General features: G+C 40.6%; 1 protein-coding gene across 2 annotated transcripts in view; it reads left to right on the forward strand.

The window, feature by feature from the left end:
- The window catches only part of SBNO1 (strawberry notch homolog 1), a 199,999-nt gene that overhangs the window by 144,687 nt on the left and 37,896 nt on the right, over positions 1–17,416 (forward strand). For both annotated transcript variants that reach the window (XM_033956400.1, XM_033956401.1), the window contains 3 exons: positions 10,876–10,947; positions 12,299–12,398; positions 12,502–12,576. In XM_033956400.1, coding sequence (XP_033812291.1) covers positions 10,876–10,947; positions 12,299–12,398; positions 12,502–12,576 — 247 coding nt within the window. The remainder of the gene's footprint in view (positions 1–10,875; positions 10,948–12,298; positions 12,399–12,501; positions 12,577–17,416) is intronic.

Raw genomic sequence — 17,416 nt, forward strand, 5'->3', positions numbered from 1 at the left:
CGAGGACGAGTTTGGAGGAATTGGTCCAAGGGATAGGTGGGCGATAATAGTAACAAGATACCCAGAGGGTGAAGGTGGAGTCCATCGCTGACTGAAGCTAGCATATATTCTAGTGAGGTGTGGCTACCCTTTTTGAGGAGCTGGACAGCAAAGAAAGATTTGTAGAGGAGTGCCAGGCCACCTCCTTTCTGGTTAGTTCTGGATGAGAAGAGGCCTTGGTAGCCATGGGAGCAGAGTTCATTTTGTGTAAATAGATCGTCTTTAGTAATCCAGGACTCCTTGATGCACAAAAAACCAGGGTTAAAATCCTCAAGAAGGTCCTTCAGAATTTGAATCTTATTGCATGCGGATCTGGCGTTGCAGTAAAGTGTCGGGACTGGGGTGAGAGAGTCAGAGGCATGGTTGGGAAGATTGGCGGAGGGCACAGGCTTTAAGGAGGCGTGGTTGACTTTTTGGGGGTTTCTTTTGAAGGGGTGACATCTGGAGCGCATCAGCGTGGGAATTTTGAGGCCAGAGCAGATATTGCTGACATTTGAGGAGTCCAGTAGATTGGGAGAGGGAGGTTTCAAGCAGAGGGTGGTCTTGAAGGATGCGCAGAGTAGGAGAAGAAGGAGCCAGAGGGGTGGCTTCATGGTAAGATTTGGGGAGCCTTTGGAGCTGGGAGGCAGGACTTATTTGGTTCACGTGTAAAGTAGTCTGATCAAGCAGAGGCTGGCTTAGCGACAGGTTAGCGAGAGAGATAGGGACTTATTTATCTTTGAGAGATGGCTTAAAACAGGAGGACAGCACGGTAACTAATTGAGGTTAGTAAGATAAGAATGGTGTGAGATTTGGGAGACTTTTTTTTTTTTTGGCTAATCAGAAGTAGAACTAGGCGGCTTGGCGTCTACTCAGGAGAAACTTAGCAATTAAGTCCGAACCTTAGCAATGAATACAATTTAACATCTAAAACAGTTTTCATGTAGAACTTAACAAGGAGAAACTTAAACCAGGAGAAATTTAAAGCAAAGAGAAAACTGCACAGTCAGGAGGCCTGCGGCAGACCTTGGAAGGGCTGGAGGGGGGAGCAGGGTTTCAGAGTGAGCACAAACAAGATCCTAGTAATGAATACAATTTAGCATCTAGCAGTTTTCATGTAGGGATATAAGCAAGGAGAAACTTAGACAGGGAGAAACTTGAACAAGGGGAAAAGGAGAATACTGCAGAGACCGGTAGCCTTTGGCCACCCTCAATGGGCTGGAGGGAGGCAAGGCTCAGGAAGAGAGCAGAGGCAGGGCCAATCCCTCTGCTCGAGTGGTGTCAGGTGGAGGAAGGAAGAACAAGATGGAGGAGAGCTTCCTCCTTCCTCTGCCTTGTGGACTCGCTGGGGGGAAGAGACTTTCGGCAGCCCTCAATGAGCTGAAGAGGGGACGCTGGGGGGAGAATCTTTTGGCGGCCCTCAGTTGGCTGAAGAGGAGTCAAATGATGCAGTGGGCAAAATCAGCCCGATCAGTCCTGCAGGCAGGAAGCTTTCGGCAGCCCTAGATGGGCTGGAGGGAGCAAGGCTCAGGAAGAGAGCAGAGGCAGGGCCAATCCCTCCTACTCAAGTGGCATCGGGTGGAGGAAGGAGGAACAAGATGGAGGAGAGCTTCCTCCTTCCTCTGCCTCGTGGAGTCGCTGGGGGGAAGAGACTTTTGGCGGCCCTCAGTTGGCTGAAGAGGAGTCAAACGATGCAGTGGGCAAAATCAGCCCGATCAGTCCTGCAGGCAGGAAGCTTTCGGCAGCCCTCGATGGGCTGGAGGGAGCAAGGCTCAGGAAGTGAGCAGAGGCAGGGCCGATCCCTCCTGCTCGAGCAGTGTGAATAGACTGACCTTGTACTCTTTCCCGGGTGTGCGAATTCCTATAATTTGTGAATTACTACGTATACTCTGGGCCAGAGGTTCTATCACCAATGCAAATAGTATGGGTGAAAGGTCATTTGGAGAATCACGGCTCATCCGGGCTGCGCCATTCTGATGGCTCAAGATTGGCCTCTCAGACTATGGTACGCAGAGGGTTGTAGCCTTCAGCTGAGCACCTATCCAGGCTTTCTCACACAAGGTCCGGTATCCATGGAAGACCCAAGTCACTTTGCTCTTACGGCATGGCTCTTGAGCGCTCAGTCTTAGAGCATAAAGGATATTTTGCCCTGGTTGGTGATACTCTTCAGAAGTCAAAGAAGTCATCCACGATGTCGGCTTATGCTAAGGTGTGGAAGTCCTTCCAACATTGCTGTGCCAGGTAGACCCTTATTCAGCTCCTATCTCGCTAATTCTCAGTTTTCTTCAGGCTGAGTTGAATAAAGGTTGAGAACTCTGTTCCTCAAGACAAATTGCTTTTACCTCTCTCCCTCCCTCCGATGCAACCCCATGCTTTGCGAAACAGTTTCAAGTTACACTAGAACAGTGGTCTCAAACTCGCGGCCCGGGGGCCACATGCGGCCTGCCAGGTACTATTTTTTCAGATACTCTGTATGTTTATCATAATCACAAAAGTAAAATAAAACAGTCTCTTTAGCTATAAATTACAATATTATTATTATTATTAAGACTTAGTCAAAAGGAAAGATTTATAAACTATAAAGAGTTTTACCTCATACAAAATTAGATTTATAAACTATAAAGAGTTTTACCTCATGCAAAATTGTCATTTCTTTAATAAGACATTAACTATTTTTTTTGAGGCCCTCCAAGTACCTACAAATCCAAAATGTGGCCCTGCAAAGGGTTTGAGTTTGAGACCACTGCACTAGAAGGAAGGGCTCTGTCAGAGAGACAGGTCTTAGAATAGATTGGTGGCAAGGAGACTTGTGCCACTGAAGATGAATCAGTAAGTTTGGTTTTCCCAAAAATGAATCGATTTGAATCCTTCACCAAAAGTGAATCGGTGAATCGATTCTAATTGGGAATCGGGCAGCTCTAATGGTTTCTAGTTCTGGTTTGTTTGTTTTTTTAAACGATTTATTCAAAGGAGCAAATTTTATATCACGTTTCTCCAATGGTACTAAAGGGTTTTTGGTGGTTGTTTTTTTATTCTTTATTCATTTTTAAAACTTTAATTGTGCACAAAAGATGATGCATTTACATAAAATATTATCATTACAGTACAATATACTTAATAGAATAAAAACAAGACTTATTTTCTCCCACCCACTTCCCATTAACCAACATCTCATAAAAATATTTGCAATCAACCCTTCTATACTTCTTAACAAATGCCAAATATACCCCCCTCCCTGGATGTGCATATTTTCCTCAGTTATACAAATAAATCAATCTTTACAATATTTAGTTATTGGTTCCCAAACTTCCATACATTTTTTTTAAAATATCCCTTCTGAATGGCCATAAACCTTTCCATTTTAAAGATATAACATAGGGATTCCCACCAGAATGAATAATTTAATCTGTCCCAATTTTTCCAACTCTTTAACATAAGCTGCATGACAACTCCTGTCATTATAAACAAAAGGGGGTTTTTGGAATCTGTCAACCCAAAAAAGTTTGAGATCTGAAAATAGTATGAAACTTGAGTTTGGAGGGTAAGATGTTAGTCTCTCATGTTAAGATCGGAGCAACAATGCTGTCTGTGGCTGGCACCAAGCTCTGGAATGCGCTGCCTGGTATTCTGTGATGGGAGATTGAACTTTAAGAAAATGTTGAAAACGCAATTATTTGTCAATGCCTTCCTGTGCTAATAAGAACATAAGAACATAAGCGTTGCCTCTGCCGGGTCAGACCAGGGGTCCATCGTGCCCGGCAGTCCGCTCCCGCGGCGGCCCCCCAGGTCCATGACCTGAAAGTGTTCACTACCTAACTTAAAATACCCATACCCTGTTCACTCAATGTCCTGTAAGGTAAATCTCTATCTGTACCCTGTTATCCCTTTCGCTTCCAGGAAGTCATCCAGTCCCTTTTTGAACCCCAGAATTGTACTCTGTCCTATCACCTCTCCGGGAAGCGCATTCCAGGTGTCCACCACCCTCTGAGTGAAGAAGAACCTCCTTGCATTTGTTATGAATCTGTCTCCTCTCAGTTTTTCTGAATGACCTCTTGTTTTAGTTGTCCCTGCTAGTCTAAAAAATCTGTCCCTCTCCACCTTCTCTATGCCTTTCATGATTTTATAGGTTTCTATCATGTCCCCTCTCAGTCTCCGCTTCTCCAGGGTAAAGAGCCCCAGCCTGTCCAACCGTTCGGCATATGAAAGGTTCTCCATACCCTTTATCATCCTCGTTGCCCTCCTCTGGACCCTCTCGAGTATTGCCATGTCCTTCTTGAGGTATGGTGACCAGTATTGGACGCAGTATTCCAGATGTGGGCGCACCATTGCTCGATATAGTGGCAGGATAACTTCTTTTGTTCTGGTAGTGATACCTTTTTTGATAATGCCCAGCATTCTGTTCGCTTTTTTTGAGGCCGCTGCACATTGCGCCGCCTGCTTCATTGTGTTATCCACCAATACCCCCAGATCTTTTTCTTGGCTTCCTTCCCCGAGTACCCTCCCTCCCATCGTATAGCTGTACATGTTGTTCCCCTTCCCTATGTGCAAGACCTTACATTTCTCCACATTGAAGCTCATCTGCCATTTTTTTGCCCACTCACTCAGTTTGTTCAGGTCGCTCTGCAGTTCTTTGCATTCTTCAACAGTTCCGGCCCTGCTGTAGAGTTTTGTGTCATCCGCGAATTTGATAACTTCGCACTTTGTCCCCGTTTCTAGATCATTAATAAATATATTGAACAGCAATGGTCCCAGCACTGACCCTTGCGGAACACCACTTGTGACCCCTATCCAGTCAGAGTAGTGCCCCTTTACTCCTACCCTCTGTTTCCTGTCCGCCAGCCAATTTTTGATCCATCTGTACACGTTCCCTTCCACCCCGTGACTCCACAGCTTCTTCAGTAAGCGTTCATGGGGCACCTTGTCAAAGGCTTTTTGGAAATCCAGATATATAATGTCTACTGGGTCACCTTGGTCCAATTGCTTACTTATCCCCTCAAAGAAATGCAGTAGATTTGTCTGGCATGATCGGCCTTTACAGAAACCATGCTGGCTCGATCTCATCAGATTATTTTTTTCTATATGCTCGTTGATACCTTCCCTGATCATTGATTCGACCATCTTCCCCGGAACAGAGGTTAAACTCACCGGTCTGTAGTTTCCCGGGTCGCCTCTCGATCCTTTTTTGAAGATCGGTGTAACATTCGCTATCCTCCAGTCCTCCGCTATTCTCTATTAATGCCTTCCTGTCCTGTAAATGATTTATGGGATCTTGTGATTCCATCATGTAGGATGAATTTAAAGATTTTGATAATACCGTTAATGTCTTCCTGTGGTTGTCTTGTTGAAACATGTTTAGCATTTGTTAAATATGTATGCATGTAATTTTATAAACACAAAAACGTAAACCTCCCAAACCCCAAGAACTGGAACCAGATAAGGGGATGAGACAAGAGCCGAACTGGTGGAGTGACAAATATATAACTACTACTAATAAAGGAATGGAATGGTAAACACAGAAGAGCCCTCAGTCACACAGCCACCCACTGGAACATCCAGCGGTACTCCCGAAACGGAGTCCCGTTGGACGAATTAAGATCTTTGCTGGCTGTTCATTTCCACTGAGAAGCTAAGTACTTCCTGTTGGCTCTTTTACTTTGCTGGTTTTGGATGTTTGCATTTGGCCCCCTGGATAAGGGGCTGAGACAATTGCTGTTTATGGTGGAGCATGTGTGTGTTTTTTTGATTTATTATTATCTTTTTTCACACCGAGCACTGTTGGGTGCACTTTATTATAAATTATACACGGAGTAAAAGCCCGGGGATGTTTCACAGTTAACACCATTATGGGTGTAAGCCATGTGACAGCCTTTACCGCTGGATGTTCCAGTGGGTGGCTGTGTGACTGAGGGCTCTTCTGTGTTTACCATTCCATTCCTTTATTAGTGGTAGTTATATATTTGTCACTCCACCAGTTCGGCTCTTGTCTCATCCCCTTATCTGGTTCCAGTTCTTGGGGTTTGGGAGGGTTACGTTTTTGTGATTATTTTTCTAGCCTCCCAAGTATTTTTCGGGTTTTTGCGATTTTCTACATGTAATTTTATAAACGCATAGTTATGCGGTATATAAATTTTTAAATAAATATACACTGATATATCTTTTTAAACAATAACATTGAAACTAAAACCCCAAGAAATATAGCACAGGCAAAACAGCATGAGTCCAGGTGTTGGTTCTTCCACCCAGACTTGGCCAACAAGAAAGCATTCCTCAACTAGTCAACTCCCCCCTCACCAACCCACTCTCAAGGATTAACAGTATGCAACAAAGGTACTGCTGGCTTCTGCAGTCTGTTTATAATTTGGCTCTTTACAGTGGGGATAGAGTATCTAGATAAGGGGACCAGACTGACCAAAAGACTTTACTCCGACTTCCAGAGAAATGAGCCAACATAGATTCCCAAACTATTAAGAGGTGAAATTAAATGTACTGCTAATTTTAAAATGGTAGGTTCAGATCCAAAGGGAAGATGGGTCCATGTAGAGATGAGAATGGGAAATAATACCCTGGCTTTGTTTAATTTGTACGCCCCTAATTCGAATCAAAATGAATTATTTAAGATAGTACAGAGATTGTTACTCCCACTGGCTGCTTCCAAATTGGTTGTGGCTGGAGATTTTAATGCTGTTATGGATCCATTATTAGATAAAAAACCTTGTAGAGATATAAAATCATTAGGGTTAAACAATTTGGTACATTCATGTGATTTAAAAGATATATGGCGTATTCTTCATTTTAATGATCGGGAATTTTCCTTTTGTTCACAAGTTCATAAGTCTTTTTCTAGAATTGATTATATTTTTGTTTCAACTCATTTAGTTCAACAAGTGTTAAAAGCTTCTATAGACCCAATTATTATATCTGATCATGGGGGTGTATGGATTGAGCTTCAAATAGATCAGCAAGAGTATAGTAGACCTATTTGGAGATTTGATAACACATTGCTTGTTGATACAAAATTTTTAGATGAATTAAAATTAAAAATTAATGAATATTTTCAAGATAATTTATCAGACGAAATTTCAATGGAAAATATTTGGGATGCTTTTAAGGCTACTTTAAGAGGTAATATTATTTCTTACTCTGCTTATATTAGGAAACAAATTAAGAATCAATATTCTAAGTTAGAAAGAGAAATTAAAGTTTTGGAAGATAAATTGATAAATAAATGGGAACATGACACTTTACAAGATTTATTAAAAGCAAAAGGTAATTATAATGAATTAGCGTCAAAATTGATAAGGAAGGACCTTTTTTATCAACAAACTTTGTATTATGGAAATTCAAATAAGGCGGGTAGGTTATTGGCTAATTACCTTAAAGCAAAGAAAAGAAGAACAAAAGTTATTGCAATTAAAGATGAGAAAGGCGAGATGCATTCTCAAATTGAGAGCATTTTAAGTAATTTTTAAAGTTTTATAAAGAACTATACTCTTCTGAATCTTATGAGGGTAAAGAGAAGGATGGTATAGATTTTTTAAATTTAATTATTGGTCCGAAAGTTCCAGATCATATAAAAAGGAGTTTAGATGAGCCTATATCATTAAAAGAATTAGAAACGGCATTGAAATCTCTTAGAGTTGGATCCGCTCCAGGTGGGGATGGATTTACAGTGGAATTTTACAAATCATTTCAAGTTTCTCTATTACCTCAATTATTAAATTTATTTAAATCCCAATTGTCTAAGGGATGTATTACAGGTACTATGGCGGAATCAGTAACAATTGTTTTGCCAAAGCCAAATAGAGATCCTACTTTGGTTGCAAATTACAGGCCCATTTCATTAATAAATGTGGATGGTAAACTTTTGGCCAAGATTTTGGCATTACGATTAGCTAAGGCTCTCCCTTTTATCATTGATATGCATCAAACTGGTTTTGTGGCAAAAAGACACTCCTCTGATAATACTAGATTGGCTTTTCATATGTTAAATTTATCTAAAGAAATTGCAGATCCGGTTTTTTCCATTTCTTTAGATGCGGAAAAAGCGTTTGACAGAGTTGAATGGTCTTTTATGTATCAAGCACTTGGTTGGTTTGGTATTGGTCCGGGATTTATTCAAATGATTCAAGCTTTGTATAGCTCCCCTTCTGTAAGATTGTACATTAATAATAGTTTCTCTGATCGGTTTACTTTGCGGAGGGGGGTTAGACAGGGTTGTCCGTTATCTCCTTTGCTTTTTGATATTGTATTAGAACCCTTGTTATTGGCCATTCAACAAGCAAAGGGGATACAGGGTATTCTCTTTTCTGATAGAGAATATAAAGTTTCAGCATATGCGGATGACATATTGCTGTATTTGCTGAATCTACCATTCCATGTTTATTGGAGTTGATTGATACATTTGTAAAATTTTCAGGATATAAAATCAATTGAAATAAGTCTGAGATTCTTCCTCTTAATGTACATTGTACTAAAGGTTTATTTGATGCTTTTTCATTTACCTGGAAAGAAGAGGGATTAAAATATTTAGGTATAATGATAAAAAAGACACTGGAAGACACTTTGAAAGAGAATGAAAAACTTTTATTAAAAAAAATAACAGAAGTATGTGAGCATTGGAATCCGTTACATCTTTCATGGTGGGGGAGAGTGCAAACAATTAAATTGATGATTCTGCCTGTTGTTTGTTACCAAATGAGTATGATACCAATATTTTTTCAGGGGTCATTTTATAAAAAACTTAATGGTATTCTTACGAAATTTATTTGGCTGGGTAAAAGACCTAGGATTGCTCTAGTATCTCTACAAAAGCCAATTGAGGAGGGAGAGGTTAAATTTCCAAACTTTTATAGGTACCATCAAGCCTATATTTTAAGCCAGGGTATGTATTGGATCCTCCCAGAACTCTATGATAATGCTCCAGATTGGTTATATTTGGAGTAGCGTCTTATGTTTCCTTTACATTTAGTTCATGTTGTTAGTATAAAAATGCCTAGAAGATATAAACAGAACAGAATTTTGATTGATACGTGGAAAACTTTGAGATACATTAGTAATCTAACATCTATTCCAATAAGCAAATCAACAAATCAATCTTTATGGATAAACTCCAAGATTCGAATTGGCGGAGCTCAAATCTTATGGAAACACTGGATTATAGCAGGCATAAGAACTTTAAATGATGTTATTTTAAATGGTAAACTGCTTGACTTTTCACAGTTGCAAATTAGATTTGGTCTTGATAAATCACAAAGTTTTAAATGGTTGCAGCTGAAGCAGGCTATTCAGGTGGGGTTCCCTGAATGGAAAACTCTTAATACTCAATATAGTTTGGAGTTCCTATGTTTCCAGGCTGATTTCATGGGAAACCTAGCCGCACAGTGGTATAAATTATTATCTGGATTTTTAAATAAAAAGCCAAAAACTGGTCTGAGAGACATTTGGAGCATTGAGATTAAGCAATATATTTCTGCTTCTCAATGGCCACGAATTTGGTCTTGGAGAATGAGATGTACAGTGTCAGCATCATTGAGACAAACTTGGTTCTTTTTATTACATAGAGCTTTTTGGACCCCCAGTTCGTTTACAAAAGTTGGATAGCTCTAAATCTAATAGATGCTGGCACTGTAATCTAGAAGTGGGGACATTGGATCATCTAATTTTTTATTGCCCCTGTATTAGGAATTTTTGGAATTCAATTTGGTCTCAAATAAATTGCTTATTGGAAAATCATGTGGAAATATCATATGATACTGTTCTGTTCGGTATGTCTATGAGGAAAAAAAGTCAATTATCAGCACATAACAAAAAGCTTTTGATGATAATGACGGGTGTTGCTATGCAACATATTACTAACAACTGGAAAAATTATAGTAATCTCAATTATACGTTTTGGTGGAATTCCCTGTCATATTTACAAGATGGAAAGAGCAATTGCAATACAGAAAGGAAGTTATAAAAAAATTTTAAAGATATGGAGACCGATGGTTGATTTTTGTAGTGAATAGGCATCATTTTTCTTTGATAATATACATAGGGGGGTGGGGAGATTGGAAGATAAGATGTAGCAAAATTGAAATTTTGAAGGAATATGATAGTTTTAATGATTGTATAGAAATATGGGAGGGGGGGAGGGTTTTTAATTAATTTACATATTAAGAATATAATGTATGATGTTCAAGTGTTATACGATAGTATTTCATGTTGTTCTTTTTGTGCACTTGATGTAAGTTTGAAAAAGAATAAAGAAATTAAAAAAAAAAGAGGTGAAATTAATTTTTCCAATACCAGATAGTGGGTGGGCAGTCCTGTAATCAATGATTTAGAATGCATTTCTTCCCCAGTATATAACCTTTACTAAGAAGCAAATTATCCCCAGCAGTATGCCTCCCCCCCCCCCCCCCCCCCCCCCGCAAAAAAAGCCCCTGGCTAGAAAATTAATCCTCTCAAAGTGATATGGGAGGGCATAACAAATAGGGTTTGGAGATACAGACATACTTCTAGCCAAAAAGCACTAATCTTTGTACAGGACCACAAGCTATGTACTAGGGAGTTATCCAATCTGTTACACTTGATACATTTAGGTGTAGGGGTGCTCCCAAAGTGAAAAGCCTGCTTCTGGGAAATAACATTCCCTTATTTATTTTATTATTAATATTATTTTTTTTTTTTTTTGTAAACTACATTGATGTCTTTAGTGCAAAGATTTGCCAAATATTGAAAACTGTTTTATTTAAGATGTCTTGGATCTTGTGTATCCAGAACACTTTGCATTGCTGGCTGTTCTATGGTTACTGGAATGCTTTTATGAATTCATCTCGTGGTGCCCTGATATGGAGCATGAGGTTGTTTTTACAGGGAGCCCTTACACATGGTGACAGAAGAGCAACAGAGTCCAGGGACTTAAGCAGGTTCAACTTTGACAATAAGGTAATAACATTGATTTTTTTTTTTTTTTTCTAAAACCTGTGAAATATGGATACTTTGCTGTTATTCTATATCTGCTCTCTAAAATATTTTAGGTAATTGTAAATTCATTCTTTTCATTCTACGATTTATGATGCCTCAAACCTAATAACACTATAAAAATAAAACATGCCAACCAATAAAAGTGAAACTGAAGTTATTCAGCAAATATAGCTCACCTAGTCCCTCAAACCCAACACACTCGGATGAGTTCTACCCAAGGCTAAAATCTTATCAAATTTATGATATTCCAAGAAACACAATTCAGCTTCCACTTAACTGACAAAGCCTAGTTTAGATAGCCCTTTACTGTCTTTTGGGTCCACAGAAGAGGATTTTATTCCCCTCACCCCCCTCAAACTGCTTAACTGCTTAAAAAAAGCTTATTCTAAAGCAAAGGACCAAAGCATCTCGATGCTTTCAGATGATAGTGGTGAAGTGTACATTTGTATAACTGAAGAGTTTTAAACATAATTTGCCAGGAAGACCGTATAGTTTTGTGGGCTTATACCAAACCAGCTAGTCTGACAATTATTGTCAGCAGACTTAGTGGAGATACGTGCTTGCAATCAGAATTTTGTCTTCATAATAGGCCTAGTTTGCTCCCATTTAGTTCATATTATTACATTACATTAGTGTATTTTATTCCGCCAATACCTTGCAGTTCTAGGCAGATTACAATAAGAGGAGATTCTGGTCATATCCAGATTACAAGATAGCTATTTTATTTGGTTCGAAAGTTTAGGATCTGGAGATAGATTGAGGTAACCGGTTAGATCATGAGTTTGTCTTGATATACTGAGGTAACTGGTTATTTCATGAGCTTGTCTTTATAAATTTCCTAAATAACATGGTTTTGATTTCTCTTCTGAAGTTTGGTGCTGAGGTCAGCAAATCAGCGAGGTGGTTGTCTAGTTTCACTGCTTGCGTGGCGAGTATCCCATCGTGCATTTTCCTTCACTGTATTACTTTTATTGGGAGGGGGAGGAATGAATGAAGGGAGTCTGGTATTCTTGGTGTGGATGAGTTGTTCCGAATTAGGTGATTAAGTGGGCTGGTCCATTGCCATTTAGGGCTTTGTAAAGAGTGCTGTAGAATTTGAAAAGTATTCGTGCTTGTACTGGGAGCCAGTGAGTGTCTAGCAACAAATATCTTGGTGTATCACTGCAGAACCTGAAAACCTGTTACTACATATCTGTGCCTCTTTCATTTCTCAGGGAGGAACTTGGCATCTCTGGTGTTTCTGCCTAAGCAGAAACCTCTCTTCAACCTATGAATCTTTTATAATTTTAAAACTTTTTTCATCTTGATACAGTATGGAAGAAATGCCTTGGAAATTGTTATGAAATCAATTGTGAACTTAGATACTCCCTTGGTTTCTCCTCCTGCGGACTATCCGGGAGACTTCTTTAAAGGTATAGTTCAAGTACAGTTTTTAATCATTTTGCTACTTAGTCACCTATACCTCTTAGACATGATTTGCATGATAATCTTGTAAATGCTTATTTTTCATCTCAGATGTTCGGCAAGGATTAATAGGTGTTGGCCTAATAAATGTGGAAGACAGATCAGGAATTCTGACACTTGATAAAGGTACTATGTTACACTATTTTACAGTTTAATAACAAACTGCTTGCTGGAAATCAATTCTTTTCTGACTCTAAAACAGCAATAGCAAATTAATTTGAAATGTACATATTTTATACATATTACATGTTTGTGCTTTTTTGTAAACTATTTGAGATTTTAATATGCCAGATGTTGATTAGGGTATCCCTATTGCGGGATCGCCTAGAAGTAGGGAGATTCTGGATTCTCTACAAGAACTGTTCCAGCAGTTGATAATGGAACCCACACAGGATGGGGCCATACTAAACTTAGTGCTTACAAAAGGGGAAAGTTTTTCTGATGCTATAGTGGGTGATCATTTGACAATCATGCTGTAGTTTAATATTACAACAGGCGTAGTAGAGAGAGCTAATTCGAAAGTAAAGATTCTAAACTTAAAAAAAACAACAACAAAAAAAACTTTGTTCTTTATTGTCCCTCCAGACCGGCACAGATGGATGGGTTTATACTCTTGTTAGTTAGGGCCTGTTGGATCTGATTAATGACCTTGTTTCTTGTCCCTTTTTCTGTCAGAACAGAACTTGAGAGACCCTTTCGGGGGTCTGTTCGACCTCGAGGGTGCCACACTTGGGTGGCAGAGTCTCTCCCTCCATTTCCCCAACTCCCCAAATTTCTTTCTTAGCGGAGCCTCAGCTGTATGCCTTGCCACAGGCAGCAAAGATTACAGCTTTGAGAGCCAGTGGGATCTGCTCTTTTGTTCAAATTTTTATTAAAAAAAAAAAAATTCTGAGGCAGTGCTGGTCTGAAGGGAAGTGTTTAATTGCTTTTTATTGCTAACCAGCGGTTGTCTTCTTCCTTCCTAGCAGTTCACAATGAGCACTTCTATTAGTATAAATTCAACTCAGTATATAATTCAACTCAGTATATAATTCATCCAATGATTAAAATTTGGGGAGTTATTTTAGACCAGCATCTTACAATGCATGCTCAGATAGATGCTGTAGGGCGTAAATGCCACTTCACATTATGGAAATTGCGAACAATTAGATCTTATTTTGAATTTACTGCTTTTAGATTACTGGTTCAATCGTTACTACTGAGTCTTCTCGATTATTGTAATATTATCTATCTGACAATCGCCAAGAAAGAATTAGCAAGATTTACAATCAGTGTTCCCTCTAAGCTGCGCTGGCGTGCGCTGGCGCACAAAATATTGCCTCGCAGCGCACAATGTCACGTCACAGCGCACGGCGTACGGAGATGGCAGGCTGCGGCGAGAGGAGAATCGGGCGAGTTGGCGCTGGCGCCCGATATTTTTAGCGCACGGGGAAAAAATTTTGCTCACACCACCCGCCCGCTTAGAGGGAGCACTGTTTACAATACTACAGAATACAGCGGTCAGAATGATTTACAGCCTGAAGAAATTTGATCATGTTACACCCTTTTATTGCAAATTGCATTGGCTGCCAGTGGAGGCCCGGGTATTGTTTAAACTAGGCTGTTTATGGTACAGCTCCTTCTTACTTAGTCAATAGATTTTCTTTAGCATCATACAGACATAGTAGAAGAACTCATCCTTTGTTTAATTTTCCATCTGTCCAGGGTTGCAGGAGTAAGAAATTTCTGAATCATACTTTGGCATCTCAGGCAGTTCTTCATGACAACGAATTCCGAATATTGTTGCTTACTGCCCATTCCTATGGCCATTTTAGAAAACAATTGAAGACCTATCTTTTTTCTAAATATTTGACTGTTTAACGAATCATCTTATGTTTATAACTTTTTATAAACCACGTTGAAACTTTTGGTTACGCGTTCAATAAGCACAATGTTATGTTATGCTCTCGCCGAGCGATTGAGGCGTCGGGCATCTGCAGAAAGTGCTCCAGGCGAGGAAGAATTATCGGCTTTGGGTGCCAGCGAACGGGGTTCTGCAGGGGTCGGTCCTCGGACCGCTGCTGTTCAATGTATTTATTAATGACCTGGAAACGGGGACAAAGTGTGAAGTAATAAAATTTGCGGATGACACTGTAGCAGGGTTAGAACTGCGGAAGAATGTGAGGACTTACAAAGGGACCTGAACAAACTGGAGGAGTGGGCGAATAAATGGCAGATGAACTTCAATGTAGGGAAATGCAAGGTCATGCATGTAGGGAAAAAAACCCCGATGTTCAGCTACCAAATGGGGGGATTAGTACTAGAGGGAAGTAATCTTGAAAGAGACTTGAGTGTACTGGTGGACACAACAATGAAGTCAACGGCACAATGCGCAGCAGCCTCGAAGAGGGCAAACAGAATGTTGGGTATCATTAAGAAGGGTATTACTACCAGAACGAAGGAAGTCATCATGTCGTTGTACTGCGCGAATGTGCTTCTGGAAGGTGTGATAGGACAGAGTACATTAAGGGGATTCAAAGAGGGATTGGACAAGTTCCTGAAGGATACGGGGCTGGAGGGATATAGATAGAGGTAGAGATAGGATCATGGAAAAGTATAGATAGAAGAAAAATAGGGACTAAAGGGTTTTAGACAAATGATCACTTACAGGTCATGAACCTGATGGGTGGGAGCAGACTGCTGGGCGCGATGGACCCCTGGTCTGACCCAGCAGAGGCAACTTCTTATGTTCGCATGTACACCACTCATCGGCAGTTGGCGGTGAGGAGGCTTATGCTTATCCTTATGCACAGTTTTCACCGGGAAGAGCTGCAGGAGCTTATTCTTCAGATGTCTTCAGATTTTCACTTTGAGGAAGAAGATAAGGACCCCCTCATGTTGTGGATCCTCTGCTTCAGGGGATCCGGTAGGCCTCCCGTTCTTTTCCTATGCATCAGGATATTCTGGATGTGGTGCACACCCAGTGGAAGACTCTGGACGCACCTTTTTGTTTGGCATGGTCATGGCTCGCCTTTATCCTATTCCTGATGTGGATATGGATATCTTCAAGTCTCTTGTGGTTGTTCCTGTGATTTTGGCCATTGCTTGCCAGCATACAGTGCCAGTGGAAGGTGGTTTGGCCTTGAGAGACCCCCAGGACCGCAGAATGGAGTCTCCTTAAGAGTTTTGACATGGTAGCCATGGATGTCCATGAAGTGATTTGCATTGGTCTGGTTGCCAAGGCCTGTTTCCTGTGGTCCAAGCGTGTTCTTGACCGGGAGTCTGCTGACTGGTCTTTAATGGATCAGTAGGTGACTAAGATCAAGCTTAGTGCTTCCTATCTTTCTGATGCCATGTAAGATTTGTTGCGGGCGTCGGCCAAGTCTGTAGCCCTTGGTGTGACCACTTGGCGTACCCTCTGACTTCGTGGTTGGTTGGTGGATGCAGCCTCTGAGTTGAAACTCAGTAAATTTCCTTTTCGGGGTTCCTTCCTCTTTGGTGAGGAGTTGGGACAAGATTGATCAAGCCTTCAGTGACTCCAAGGTACCTTGGCTTCCAGAGGACAAGCCTCGTTCGGCAACTCTGGAAGGCTCCAACCGTGGACATCTGCGTGAGTTTCGTAGGTATCATCCTAGCCAGAAAAGAAGGCTGTTTTGGTTCTCAAAAGTAGTAGCTAAGAAGGGAAGGAAAAAGAGATTTGCTTTTATAAACTACAAAAGATTGCAGAAAGAAGACGAGCAAAAATATCTGGAAAAGTTTAGAGGCTGATCAAGAGTCAGGAAAGCAAAGATGCAAATGGAAAAAAAAAATAGCATGGCATCCTCTCATCCAAAAGAAAAACTTTAGCACAAAAAGGACTGGGGCCAAGGACAAATGCCGCCTTCTTCCATCAAAAAGTTCCAGCCTCTTTTTTGACAGAATTTAAAAGTGGTATCTGACTCTCTCCATAATTTAAAAATTGGGTCCATTAATGCTCCTGCCAATATTCAACATTCAAACTTGGATTTCCAAAGAACTTTCCTGCCAAAATTCAAATTCATGACCAACAGACTTCTCTTTTCTCAATCAAGTCAGCCCAACAAACTTTCCCTCCAAGAAATTTGAAATTTCTTGACCCACTGACTGCCCTGTTGTCATTCAGATCCGTGGACCCACTATATATATCTGTCTCTCTATCTCTATCACACTGCAGACCTCACAGGATACTACTCAGACACGGCAAGACCTGGAAAACTGCTACAATCATGATGCCATCCCTATCAAACTTTGAGCAGCAGCTAGGATTACCTGCATGTGGTTATTAGCTCATCAGCTGTTTTACAGCAAGTAGGGCTAAATTTTGTAATCAAACAATGAATCACATGATTCAAAAGAAATTTAGTATTTTAGTGCAGCCCTACTAAAAAATAGAGGTGTTTTTTTTACAAAGCTACTGTAGCAATTCCTCTGCAACAAATGCACCAAAGCCCATAGAAACTGGATGTACTTTGCTGCATTTGCCGCAACAGGACTCACTACTGCAGCTTTGTAAAAGGGGCCCAAAGTCTGGTGACTTTTATTTTTATAATCCTCCCCCTTTCCCTTCTCTCCATGGGCACTATCCCCTCCCTCCTCCCTTCTCTCCTTTCCCACCATCTCCTCCCTTCTCTCTCAGCTGCCTCCCAGGTTTACATCTTTTCCTCTAGGCTATCTGCAGCACTCTCTTCTGCTGCTGTTCCTTCTCCTAGCTCTTGTCACCCTGAACCTGATTGTGCCATAGTGCAAGCAAGCTGGTTTTCTGCCTGTCCAGAGCCTTTAGTTCGGGAAACAGGAAGTTCTGACTCTCTGACAGAATTTCCTGTTTCCTGACACTATAGATCAAGGGTCTCAAAGTCCCTCCTTGAGGGCCGCAATCCAGTCGGGTTTTCAGGATTTCCCCAATGAATATGCATTGAAAGCAGTGCATGCACATAGATCTCATGCATATTCATTGGGGAAATCCTGAAAA

This window comes from Geotrypetes seraphini, chromosome 8, assembly GCF_902459505.1.
Source record: "Geotrypetes seraphini chromosome 8, aGeoSer1.1, whole genome shotgun sequence".
Taxonomy (NCBI): domain Eukaryota; kingdom Metazoa; phylum Chordata; class Amphibia; order Gymnophiona; family Dermophiidae; genus Geotrypetes; species Geotrypetes seraphini.